Source organism: Phyllopteryx taeniolatus, chromosome 1, assembly GCF_024500385.1.
Source record: "Phyllopteryx taeniolatus isolate TA_2022b chromosome 1, UOR_Ptae_1.2, whole genome shotgun sequence".
Classification (NCBI taxonomy): domain Eukaryota; kingdom Metazoa; phylum Chordata; class Actinopteri; order Syngnathiformes; family Syngnathidae; genus Phyllopteryx; species Phyllopteryx taeniolatus.
In genome coordinates, this window is record NC_084502.1 from 28,504,016 (window position 1) to 28,517,405 (window position 13,390).

General features: G+C 43.7%; 1 protein-coding gene across 5 annotated transcripts in view; it reads left to right on the forward strand.

Moving 5' to 3' along the window:
• Window positions 1–120: 120 nt before the first annotated feature.
• Window positions 121–13,390, forward strand: part of txndc16 (thioredoxin domain containing 16) — a 31,749-nt gene continuing 18,479 nt past the window's right edge. The window contains exons 1-9 of one of the 5 annotated variants that reach the window (XM_061785775.1): window positions 121–257; window positions 655–776; window positions 1,695–1,866; window positions 1,951–2,033; window positions 2,157–2,230; window positions 2,385–2,459; window positions 9,822–9,943; window positions 12,863–12,953; window positions 13,084–13,231. In XM_061785775.1, coding sequence (XP_061641759.1) covers window positions 1,701–1,866; window positions 1,951–2,033; window positions 2,157–2,230; window positions 2,385–2,459; window positions 9,822–9,943; window positions 12,863–12,953; window positions 13,084–13,231 — 759 coding nt within the window. In that variant the 5' untranslated portion in view covers window positions 121–257; window positions 655–776; window positions 1,695–1,700. The other 4 variants (XM_061785792.1, XM_061785783.1, XM_061785766.1 and 1 more) reach the window with 4 other exon arrangements.

Below are 13,390 nucleotides of genomic sequence, written 5' to 3' on the forward strand. Positions count from 1 at the left end.
CCGACTGTGAGACATGTCATTGGCTAAACGTGCCCGAGCCTTCACACTTCCCTAATTCCATTGGTCCATGAGGATGCCAGTTTGCAAATAACTCAAGCTTCTGAAACCTTCCGACAACCCGATTGGATTATAAAAAAAAGCACGTGGTCTGTAATGGTCAGTGGATGGAAATACTAGGAAAAAGCCTTCAAAATCAAAGCTTGATTAAAACGTTGCCACACGTTTTTGTCTAATTTGAAACTCTGACGCATTTTAATGTAAAGTATATTACTCATCAATCTTTGTTGTATTCCTCTATGTATTTTGTTCCAGTTTCTACGTGCATATTGGCAATCAAACAATGTATATTGAAAACAACAGGAGGAAGTTATTTATGACACGTAAGGCGACTTGTATTCGCGACACTTATTCAAAAACAATAACAATATGTTATGTTGAGGTAACTTCCTAATGCGATTCTCAAGGAACAATGATACAGTATTCATATCTAGCTTTCCCTATGGCTATATGGTTAAGGTTTTTTCAAACTCTTGGCTCTTTGGTAGGTCATTAAACAAATCTTTACAACAAGGAACAGCTAGCATAAAATGCTACAACACTTGTCACTGGTTCTTCTTATTTTCGCCCGAGGCACATTTTGTTGTACTTTTTCAGCTATTTTCCACCCCGAGGAAGGACCTAGCTCGGGCCGTGTTGCTATTGACGTTCCAGTATTCACCTGAGCTGAGTTTTCTTGCTATTTTTGCATCTGAAAAGACCAAAGTTTATGTTCTCAGGTAGGTTATCCATTAACGTCCTTCCTCCTCTTACGATCTTTCTTTTTTTAAACCATACTGTTGCATAACATTTCCCTACACAACGATTTAGTATACAGGGTGGGCCAAAGATTGTACAGTACAGTATTATACTTTAAAAAAAAAAACTCTTCCATTTTATTATGTTTCCTTTTCTTTCCTCATATTTTTCAGATTTCAGACTTTCTGTCGTTCATCCTTCCTGCCTTCCTTCCTGCCTGCCTTCCTTCCTTCCTTCACGCGTTTTATATCCATGCATCACCCTCCTGCCTTCCTTTGTTCCTACTGTATGTACCCTCCTTGCTTAATGTTTAAATGCTTGCATAAATGTTTCCTGATGTTTTCCTTCCTGATCTCCTACCTTCCTTTCTACCCTCTTTCCTTCCTTCTGTCCTTCTTCCCTTGTTGCTTTCCTTCCCTTAGACCATCTTTTTATTCATAAATCCTTACTTCCTTCATCACACCTATTTCTATTTCAAGCATCATTCCATCCTTTCTGCCTTCTTCCCTTTCTCCTTCCTTCCACCTCATATGTGTCTTCTGTCCTTCCTGACTTCCTTCCTTTCATCCTACCTTCCTTTCTGCCGTCATCCTTTTGTTCCGCCTTCGCCCCTTCCCTTGGACACACTTTTTATTTTGCATTCTTTTTTTCTTTTGCTTAAAATTACTTTTGTACTTTCCTTCCGTTAGTACCTGTCCAAAACTGCTTAAGAATCCACTGTCTTTGATCTTTACCCCTAATAATTTGACAGTAATCACAATATTTCTAAAATAAAAATAAGACCACTAAATACTGTTTATAAATACAATATAAAGTAACAATTAAATGCTTTATGGCCTTCATTGATTTTCCTGCACAGTACTCCTAATTCTTTTGTCTATTCTTCTGTTTTTCCACAGCCTTGCATGTCCATCATGTGGCTGCGTATGACTTTCTTCATGCTATGCACAACTGCTGGAGGATGCACAGACATGTTCAACACATCAGGCCTGCTGCTGGAATTCAGGGCTGTTGATTTTTATGACAAAATAAATTCTGGGAAGATGGTCTTTATGTATTTTGAGACTCAAGGTACAGCAGTACCAGACAAAACCAATTTGCTTATTCCTGAATGCCAAGAATGAATCATTTCTTCCTGTTCTCCTCTGTCTTCAGTCTCTCCAACCATCTCGCTCTTCTTGGGGGAATTGAAAAAGTCTGCAGATGTTCTGAAAGATTATGGAATACTCGTGGGCAAGGTAACACATAATTTCATGAGCCTTAAATACTAAGAATGTTTAAATATACAGTATAGGATTATTAGTTTGTTGATGACGTTGAGAAGGGTTTCCAATGTGACAGTTATTTTTTATTTTTTGTAGATCAACTGCAAAAAGGAGATTGTTCCCTCATACTGCATGAAAGAAAAGGTGGAACACACTGCTTTTCTTTTCAGGTATGTGGTATGGGAGGTTTAGCGCCCAGTACAGTAAATGAGTAGTTACAGTGGTATTCCCAGTATACACAAATTATTTCTTTCATCGGTGATGATGTTTTTTAAAAAAAAAATATATATATAATTTTTTAACTCCAAATCTCTCTCTTTGAAGGGGTGGTAAGGAGTTCTTGAGTTTTGATTTGGACACTGTGTTTGACGTCAACTCCATTGTTTCTGAAGTCTTGTTGTAAGTCAGCAAACGCTCCATCAGGCTAAGTATTTATTTAAAAAATAAAAACATGCAGTACATCTTCCCCACTTCTACTTTGTCACGGATAGATTAGATAGATTAATAAACTGTGTCCAAACGTTTGACTGGGACAATACATACTAGGGATGCACCGATACCATTGTTGTCAGACCGAGTACAAGTACTTTGATTTGAGTACTACCCAATAGCGAATACCGATACTTGATAATGCCATTCTTTCTTGCAATTGTGATGAAAATGTTTTATTATGATCAAATATTCCTCAGAAACACAAAGTTTTCTTTTACATGGCATATGTTTCACTCAAATATAAAAAAATTTTTAACAACAACTTCAACAACTTTGTCATTACTTAAATTTTAACATCCAACTAATTGTTCTTGAAATGTACCTTGTAACACAAGGCATTTCAGTTAAATGGTGTTTCAATCTAAGCTCTAGTGGGGACTATGTAAAAAGAGAATTCCTCGCATCTCTGCCTGACAACATTAAGAGAATTAATTCCATAGTATAAAATGAACAAAATAAAATTCTTACAACTGTGTGATTGTAAAGCATTACAATACAAATGTCAGTTCCTCTAGTAAGCTGTTTTACAATACTGTAGAGAAATAAATAAACCCATTCCCTTTTATTTACAAGGTGTCCCGCTACGTACCTTGTGCAGTTGTTGTCACTGCCAATGTAAACATGACTGGTAGCTACACTGAACTGCAAGCCAGCAATAAATACACAACCAAACGGATAAAAAAATAACAATGTAGAAACAAACAAAAAGCAACAAAACTGACTCAGTGATGCAGGGAGTTACCTGCAACACATTTTTGTATGCACAAGACACAAGCAACTACAAATTATTTTGTGGAAAAACTGTGTCTATGTCTGCAAAATGTCACTTTGAAATGTAAAGTTTAAAAAAAACTATTAACGACAACTTTTGTGAGCACATTACACGGTAAAGTACAAAACACATGCAGAATATGAACATCTTATTGTCTTATTATTCCAGACCATCAAGGAAAGTGACTCACCACTGTGCACGCGGCTCGGCGTGTTCGACGGGGCTTGCAAAAGTCAGTGCTTGCCGGATAGCCACCGCAATTGGCAAGTCGCCACCCGAGCGGAGTTTATCCTCTATTTTGCAGTCACCTAAAATTGTTGATGTTCTTAAAGTATCTCCGTTCCTCACACGTCTGACATAGCTTATACCCGGACGGTACAGCTGTGCCTTGAGATACAAGTGACTCAACTTATGAGTTTTTCAAGATGCTGATGTTTTTGCTCTGTTTTGCAAGTGTGAACTTGATGTAAGAGTGCTGTGTGGTGGTAGCAGAGGTGTGGACTCGAGTCACAAGACTTGCAGTCGAGTCATGAATTTGATGACTTTAGACACGACTTGACAATATGTTACAAGACTTGCACTTGAACAGCAATGACTCGTAACTTCACTTGGACATTGATTAGAAAAGACTTGCTACTTTGACCAAAGCAATCATAAGCAAAATTTGTAGAGTCTCATTCTACAGCTATATGTGTCACTTATTGTAATACTACAGGAAAATACAACAAGTGACAACATAATGTTGTCTTACTCATTATTTACTAGGTCAATGTGTAACACGCCATTATTGCTGTAGTTAGTTCTTATTATCTTTAGACAGTTACTGTCCTGTTGGGCACACTCTTGTAAAGGAATTGACCAAGACCTCATTCTTTCACACACTTTCTAAAGTAATGGCTTCATAAAAAAAAAAAAAAACAGTACAACATAAATCAGCAATAAATGTGTCAGTTAATAAAGATATACATTCCACGACCCACTGTTAACATACACAGAAACGATGATGACGATTAACAAGACAATAAGGATCCATCCATCCATCCATTTTCTACCGCTTATCCGAGGTCGGGTCGTGGGGGCAGTAGCTTTAGCAGGGATGCCCAGACTTCCACCTTGTGACAATAAGGATGTTAATGCATAAAAAAAAAATTAAAATCCACATCGCATTGTGGGAATTGCGCGGCTTGACGTCACGTATGCTTGTTTTCTTTAGCATTAGCAGCTTGCTTTGTGAGCCCTGCGCTGTCTGGTCTTCCTTTATATTACAGTCTGGTTCAGTCAGTGTAGTGTTCTCATTAATCAGTCTTGTATTTCTTTTTTTATTCACTTTATTTGCCAATCGATCCGCACACAGCTATCATCGATTCGACATGAACCTGCATTCTTGATTCTTCGTGTCCTTTTCTTCTTTGCCTGTTTTTTATGTAATAGTTTTACATAGTGCCCCCTAGTGTTCCAACTGAGATACCACAGTTGGATAAAACTCCCTTTATAACAAAATGACAAACTTGTGTTCCTCTTTTTTTTAATTTATATTTGTGTTTGAAACTGCATCACAAGAAATGTTTGTAGACAAGGAAATGCAGTTTCCTGCACAATGCACAATGTGAATTTAAGAAAAATACGGTTGATTATATCCATTCATCCATCCATCCATTTTCTACCGCTTAGCCGAGGTCGGGCCGCGGGGGCAGTAGCTTTAGCAGCGACGCCCAGACTTCCCTCTCCCCAGCCACTTCATCCAGCTCTTCCGGGGGGATCCCGCGGCATTCCCAGGCCAGCCGAAGGACGTAGTCTCTCCAGCGTGTCCTGGGTCGTCCCCGGGGTCTCCTCCCGGTGGGACGTGCCCGGAACACCTCACCAGGGAGGGGTCCGGGAGGCATCCGTATCAGATGCCACAGCCACGTCATCTGGCTCCTCTCGATGCAGAGGTTCTCACACTATCACTAAGGGAGAGCCCGGACACCCTGCGGAGGAAACTAATTTCGGCCGCTTTTATCCGGGATCTTGTTCTTTTCTGTCATAACCCACAGCTCATGACCATAGGTGAGGGTAGAAACGTAGATCGACCGGTAAATCGAGAGCATCACCTTTTGGCTTAGCTCCTTCTCTACCACAACGGATCGATACAAAGTCCGCATCACTGCAGATGCTGCACCGATCCGCCTGTCGATATCCCGTTCCATTGTTCCCTCACTCGTGAACAAGACCCCAAGATACTTGAACTCCTCCACTTGGGGCAGGATGTCATCCCCGACCTGGAGAGGGCACGCCACCCTTTTCCGACTGAGGACCATGGTCTCAGATTTGGAGGTGCTGATTTTCATCCCAACTGCTTCACACTCAGCTTCGAACTGCTCCAGTGAGAGTTGGAGATCACGGCTTGATGAAGCCAACAGAACCACATCATCTGCAAAAAGCAGAGATGCGATAATGAGGCCAACAAACCGGACCCCCTCTATGCCTCGGCTGCGCCTTGAAATTCTGTCCATAAAAGTTATGAACAGAATCGGTGATAAAGGGCAGACTTGGCGCAGTCCAACCCTCACCGGAAATGAGTCCGACTTACTGCCAGATATGGGGCCCAAACTCTGACTCCGGTCATACAGGGACCGAACAGCCCATATCAGGGGGTTCGGTACCCCATACTCCCGAAGCACCCCCCACAGGTCCCCCCGAGGGACACGGTCCAACGCCTTCTCCAAGTCCACAAAACACATGTAGACTGGTTGGGCGAACTCCCATGCACCCTCAAGGACCCCTGAATAGACCTTACCAGGGAGGCTGAGGAGTGGAACACACCTTCTGGTCCCCCTTCTTAAAAAGGACGACCACCACCCCAGTCTGCCAATCCAGAGGCACTGTCCCCGATGTCCATGCGATGTTGCAGAGGCGTGTCAACCAGGACAGCCCCACAACATACAGAGCCTTTAGCAACTCTGGGCGAATCTCTTCCACCCCCGGGGCCTTGCCACCTAGGAGCTTTGTAACCACCTTGGTGACCTCAACTCCAAAGATAGGAGAGCCCGCCTCAGAGAACCCAGACTCTGCTTAATTATGGGAAGGCGTGTCGGTGGAATTGAGGAGGTATTCGAAGTATTCTCCTCATCGGCTCACAACGTCCCGAGTCGAGGTCAGCATCGCCCCATCCCCACTATACACTGGTTGCCCCTCCTGAGACGCCGGATGGTGGACCAGAATTTCCTCGAAGCCGTCAGGAAGTCTTTCTCACCGAACTCCTCCCATTCCCGAGTTTTTGCTTCAGCGACCACCAAAGCGGCATTCCACTTGGCCAGCCGGTACCCATCAGCTGCCTCAGGATTCCCACAGGCCAAAAAGGGCTGATAGGACTCCTTCAGCATGACGCACACCAACGGGTTCGAGGATTGCCGCCGCGACAGGCACCGACCACCTTACGGCCACAGCTACGGTCGGCCGCCTCAGCAATGGAGGCGCGGAACATGGTCCACTCGGACTCAATGTCCTCCGCCTCCCCCGGAACAGGAGCAAAGTTCTGTCGGAGGTGGGAGTTGAAACTCCTTCTGACACGGGATTCTGCCAGACGTTCCCAGCAGACCCTCACAATACGTTTCGGCCTACCACGTCGGACCGGCATCTTCGCGCACCATTGGAGCCAACTCACCACCAGGTGGTCATCAGTTGACAGCTCCGCCCCTCTCTTCACCCGAGTGTGACATGCGGCCGCAAGTCCGATGACACGACCACAAAGTCGATCATCGAACTGCGACCCAGGGTGTCCTGGTGCCAAGTGCACGTGTGGACACCCTTATGCTTGAACATGTTGTTCGTTATGGAGAATCCGTGATGAGCACAGACGTCCAATGACAGAACACCGCTCGGGTTCTGATCGGGGGGGACCGTTCCTCCCAATCACACCCTGCCAGGTCTCACTGTCATTGCCCACGTGAGCATTGAAGTTACCCAGCCGAACGATGGCGTCCCCAGCGGGAGGGCTCTCCAGCACCCCCTCCAAGGACTCCAAAAAGGGTTGGTACTCTGAACTGCTGTTTGGTGCATAGGCACAAACAACAGTCAGGACCCGTCCCCCCACCCGAAGGTGGAGGGAGGCTACCCTCTTGTCCACCGGGGTGAACCCCAACGTACAGGCGCCGAGCCGGGGGGCAATAAGTATACCCACACCTGCTCGGTGCTTCTCACCGTCTGCAACTCCAGAGTGGAAGAGAGTCCAACCCCTCTCGAGAGGACTAGTACCAGAGCTCAAGCTGTGTGTGGAGGCGAGTCCGACTATATCTAGTTGGAACTTCTCAACCTCACACACCAGCTCGGGCTCCTTCCCTGCCAGAGAGGTGACATTCCACGTCCCTAGAGCCAGCTTCTGTAGCCGGGGATCAGATCGCCAAGGTCCCTGTCTTCGTCCACCGCCCGGCTCGCACTGCACCCGACCCTTATGGCCCTCCCACAGGTGATGAGCCCATGGGAGGGGGACCCATGTTACCCTTTCGGGCTGTGCACGGCTGGGTCCCATGGGTGCAGGGCCGGCCACCAAGCACTCGCATTCGAGCCCTACCTCCAGGCCTGGCGCCAGAGGGGGGCCCTGGTGACCCACGTCCGGGAAAGGGAAACCTAGATCCATTAATAGTTTTCGTCATAGGGGTCTTTTAGCCGTGCTTTGTCTCACCTAGGACCTGTTTGCCATGGGTGACCCTACCAGGGGTGTGAAGCCCCAGACAACTTAGCTCCTAGGATCATTGGGACAAACAAACCCCTCCACCACGATAAGGTGACGGCTTCCAGGAGGGGCTGTTGATTATATAATAATGAAAGACCAACTGGTTTCCTCTGTTGATTATATAAAAGAGGAAACCAGTTGGTCTTTCATTAGTGAGTGAAATCTCTCATTTTCTCTTGTGGATTCATAATTGCTCTTTAACCAAGCAAATATATATACCAAGCTTATATATTTGTCCTTATACTTTATTCATTCTTTAGAATAGTCAGTAGAATACTCTATTACTAATTGCAGCACTACTGGATTCAAATTCTTTTTAGTGACAGGTCTGTTTAATGTCACTTCAGAAATAAAGTGAGAAACAGTAAGTCATAGCATAGAATTTTTATAGAATAACTGAAATCGGTTGGTCTTAAAGGGGAAATAAACATACTAAATATATAAATATATTTTTTTAAATATATTTTTATATTTTGTTGTTAAAATGACTCGAAAGGACTCGAAAGTCAAGGTGTAGGACTTGCATGTCTCAACTTGAGACTTGACTCTGGACTTGAGGGCAAAGACTTCAAACTTACTTGTGATTTGCAAACCAACGACTTGGTCCCACCTGGGTGACAGTGAACTCGACTCAATTCACATCAAGCAGCAGTTTGGCAGCTAGTTAACGATACTTCAGAAAAGAGGCTTCATGTTGTTTAATGCCACTCCCAGTTGAAGTTTACTGTCAAAGTAAACAAACAAACAAAGAGAATTATACATTATGTATTTAAACCAACCAAACAAATTTGCCTTAGGAATGCCCCCACTATCTCAAAGCTAACGCATGATGGAAAACCCCATTGACGGCTAACAAGTTGTATCGATAGTTGTGGTGTTAACTCTTTAAGCCATGGATATTTTAACACAATCGGTGAAGCAACACATGTTGACAGACAAAGTCACGATACTCACATGTTCTTTAACCTCTGCATTACTAATACTGTAGTATTGCAGCTTACTGAATCCCCTGAGAACAGTGGTGACTCTTTCTCATATATGTCTGTTTGACTGTTTTATACTCCACCCGCAGTGGCCAAGGCGGCCACACCAGAAGGAGCAGCACAATTGATTGAATTGAAGCATTAACCCATGATGCACAAACTGTTTAATCACTTACAATACTTAATTATGTTATTACCCTATGTTTTAATATAATACAATATTATAGAGTACACCACCACCACCCAGTGCGCTCCACCGCTGCTACCACCGCCGGAGAGCATTTGGGCCCCAACCACCAACAGGGCCAGATGCAGGAGCCAACTGCCACCCAAAAACGGTCATACCCCGCCAAAAGTGAGCCCATATTAAGCACCCGTCATGAGCAAGGACGGGCGAGGGCGCCAAAACAGGGGAGAGGAAGGCGGGGCCCAAAGTGCAGCCCGACAACTATTCATTTCAAAGGAGAAGGACGATTTGAGAGACGAGTGTTTTGAGTTACAGAATGAATTAAACTCGTATCTCAAGGCACCACCACCACAGTAAATGTAATGCTGGTGATGAGGTATCGGTGAGTAGTATCAGAGACTTTTTACAAGCACCAATAGTTGTGTTGGTGCATCCCCAGTACATACAGTAGTACACTTAACATTGTCTCAGCCATCTTTAAAATCAGACAAACACATTTTAACAAGTACCTATCTACGTGGACACGACCTCAGTCGCAATAGTCAGAGTCACAGTTCAGATTCTGTCTTATGTGCAGCTTTAGGTAAACGAACACTGTCTCTAATTTTCCCTTCAGTGCTATTTTACGCGACGAGGTCAAGTACGTGCATTCAGACGCCGACCTCTTTGTCATGGAGAAGTCAGTCAGAGGGAAAAAGGATATCGTGCTTGCTTATGTCAGCAGTCTGGGCACACAAGGTATGGACATCACAGATCAAATGCACATGCCAGTGTCGTGGTTCATGTAGCTGACTAACTGCAGCAGTAGTAGTACACCATTCATAAGCCATCTTTGTATGATTGGTCATTACTCCAGGGTGTAGACTGCCCAAATGACTGATATGGTTGTGCTTTCACTGACTAAGCACATGAAACAACCTGAAATTGCATGTAAATAACTCTGGGCAGTAAACGTACAGGAAAAGCGTACAGGAAAAGTACATGAATAATACACAAATAAAACGTTACTTACTATTTATTTGGCTCCAGTGGTTCTATGTTCTTCACGACATTCTGTATTGTTGTACTGGCAATGGTCAAGGTTTGTGTAACGGTTCTTATTGATTTTCAATCTCAGCTTCACAGTCCTTTTTTACTGGTAGACGGCTTTCTATTGATTACACCTCTAGTGTAACTGACATTATATATCGCTGGCATAGATACTGTAGCAAAACAAAAATACATTATTTGTCGAAAATAATTTTTGGGGGGACCCATTAAGTACAATTGGACAATTCCCCACACCACACTGGTGAGGAATTACTGGTCTAGGCAGCCAATTAGTTGGGCCTGAATTCACTATGCCCTTCATTTAGCTGGTTGTGGCTAATTAGTCATAATGACAAGTAGGGATTCAGGATTATGCCTACATCCTCTCAAGACATAAAATTGGTTTACGTGAGATTTGTTTTGTCATTCTGATTGAAATCATTCCGACTGAAGAGCTCTGGTCAACTGTTTACATGTGGCGTGATCTAATGTGACCGGGTATATACTGTACATGTGCACTACATTTACTACAATTGGTACGGAAAGTTTTCAGATCCCTTAAATTTTTCACAGTTTTTTTTATATTGCAGCCATTTGCTAAAATCATTTAAGTAATTTTTTTCCACATTAATGTACACACATCACCCCATATTGACAGGGGGAAAAACGGAATTGTTGAAATTTATGCAGATTTATTAAAAAAGAAAAACTGAAATATCACACAGCCATAAGTATTCAGACCCTTTGCTCAGTGTTTAGTAGAAGCACCCTTTTGAGCCAATACAGCCATGAGTCTTTTTGGGAATGATGCAACAAGTTTTTCACACCTGGATTTGGGGATCATCTGCCATTCCTCCTTGCAGATCCTCTCCAGTTCTGTCAGGTTGGATGGTGAACGTTGGTGGGCAGCCATTTTCAGGTCTTTCCAGAGATGCTCAATTGGGTTTAAGTCAGAGCTCTGGCTGGGCCATTCAAAAACAGTCACAGAGTTGTTCTAAAGCCACTCCTTCGGTATTTTAGCTGTGTGCTTAGGGTCATTGTCTTTTTTTTAAGGTGAACCTTTGACCCACTCTAAGGTTCTGAGCACTCTGGAGAAGGTTTTCGTCCAGGATATCCCTGTACTTGGCCGCATTCATCTTTTCTTCGATTGCAACCACTGGTCCTGTCCCTGCAGCTGAAAAACAACCCCACAGCATGATGCTGTCACCACCATGCTTGACTGTTGGGACTGTATTGGACAGGTGATGAGCAGTGCCTGGTTTTCTCCCCACATCGCTTAGAATTTAGGCCAACAATTTCTAGCTTGGTCTCATCAGACCAGAAAATCTTCTTTCTCACCATCTTGGAGTCCTTCAGGTGTTTTTTAGCAAACTCCATGCGGGCTTTCATGTGTCTTGCACTGAGGAGAGGCTTCCGTCGGGCCACTCTGCCATAAAGCCTCGATTGGTGGAGGGCTGCAGTGATGGTTGACTTTCAAGAACTTTCTCCCATCTCCCGACTGCATCTCTGGAGCTCAGCCACAGTGATCTTTGGGTTATCTTTACGTCTCTCACCAAGGCTCTTCTCCCCCAATTGTTCAGTTTGGCTGGACGGCCAGCTCTAGGAAGGGTTCTGGTCGTCCTAAGCGTCTTCCATTTCAGGATTTTGGAGGCCACTGTGCACTTAGGAACCTTAAGTGCAGCAAAAAAAAAATTGTAACCTTGGCCAGATCTGTGCCTTGCCACAATTCTGTCTCTGAGCTCTTCAGGCAGTTCCTTTGACCTCATGATTCTCATTTGCTCTGACATGCACTGTGAGCTGTAAGGTCTTTTCTAGACAGGTGTGTGGCTTTCCTAATCAAGTCCAATCAGTATAATCAAACACAGCTGGACTTTAATGAAGGTGTAGAACCATCTCAAGGATGATCAGAAGAAATGGACAGCACCTGAGTTAAATATATGAGTGTCAGAGCAAAGGGTCTGAATACTTTTGGCTGTGTGATATTTCAGTTTTTCTTTTTTAATAAATCAGCATAAATTTCAACAATTTCTGTAAATATGGGGTGCTGTGTGTACATTAATGAGGAAAAAATGAACTTAAATGATTTTAACAAAGGGCTGCAATATAAAAAAAGAGGGAAAAATTTAAGTGGGTCTGAAAACTTTGCGTACCCACTGTACATTTCATTTTCGGAACAGCCATGTGACATTCGCACATCGACATAAACTTCACGTCAATTATCAAGATGGAGGTCCGTCGTCTATTTAGCACAGTAGTTGGGATTTTTTTTCCACTTTTATTAAAACAACAGCTTGATAAAAAAATAAATTACAAGTAGTTAAAAACAAGATCTCCGTGGCATACGAGCTCAAGTTGGAAGCTGCCATGTTTACGTGTGTAAATAATGTCACCACGCATTTGCATCAAGACAGAGCATGCACAAGCAGAGCGCAGCCCGGCACTATTCCAATTAGCGGTTTCATGCGGTTTGGGCTTCTAAACCGATTATAATCAGAATGCAGGGCTCCATGTTAACCCCGCTATAGTGACCATCCCAGCCCTCAGTACACGGAACGTGTAATACGGCTCCTGGTGGACTGCCGATTTAATTTGATACTTTACCTATTGTGTCTGATTGTATTACTTCAGAGCACAGATCAGTAATGGAGACAGCTTATGTGTACGGATCCAAATACCAGTTCATCCTCATAACTGGAGGGCCTGTCTTGAAGCACTTAGGGTATGTTTGTCTTCTCTTCTTCATGTCTTTGTGAATGATGAAAATAATTCAGAATTCTCTTTTTTTATCCTAAATTTTCAAAAATGAATTGATTAAAATGATTGTCAGCGCTTCTCTCTTTTCCTTTCAGTGTTCACAGAGCATCTCCTTTGTCTCGAGTATGGTTCCTCCACTGCAGGGCTCCCAACTCTGAGCGCTGCCCTCTGACACCTATGAGGACACCACTGTCAACACTAAACCTGCACACCTTCCTGCAAATCATGGAGGCTCCGCTGTTGGTAACCAGGCCACTTCCATTCTCAAACAATGCCAAAGGAAAGCAACAAATATTTAAAAGCCTCATGATTTATTATAGGTGGCACGGTGAACCATTGGTTAGCACATCTGCCTCACAGTTCTAAGGACCCGGGTTCAAATCTGGCCTTGCCTGTGTGGAG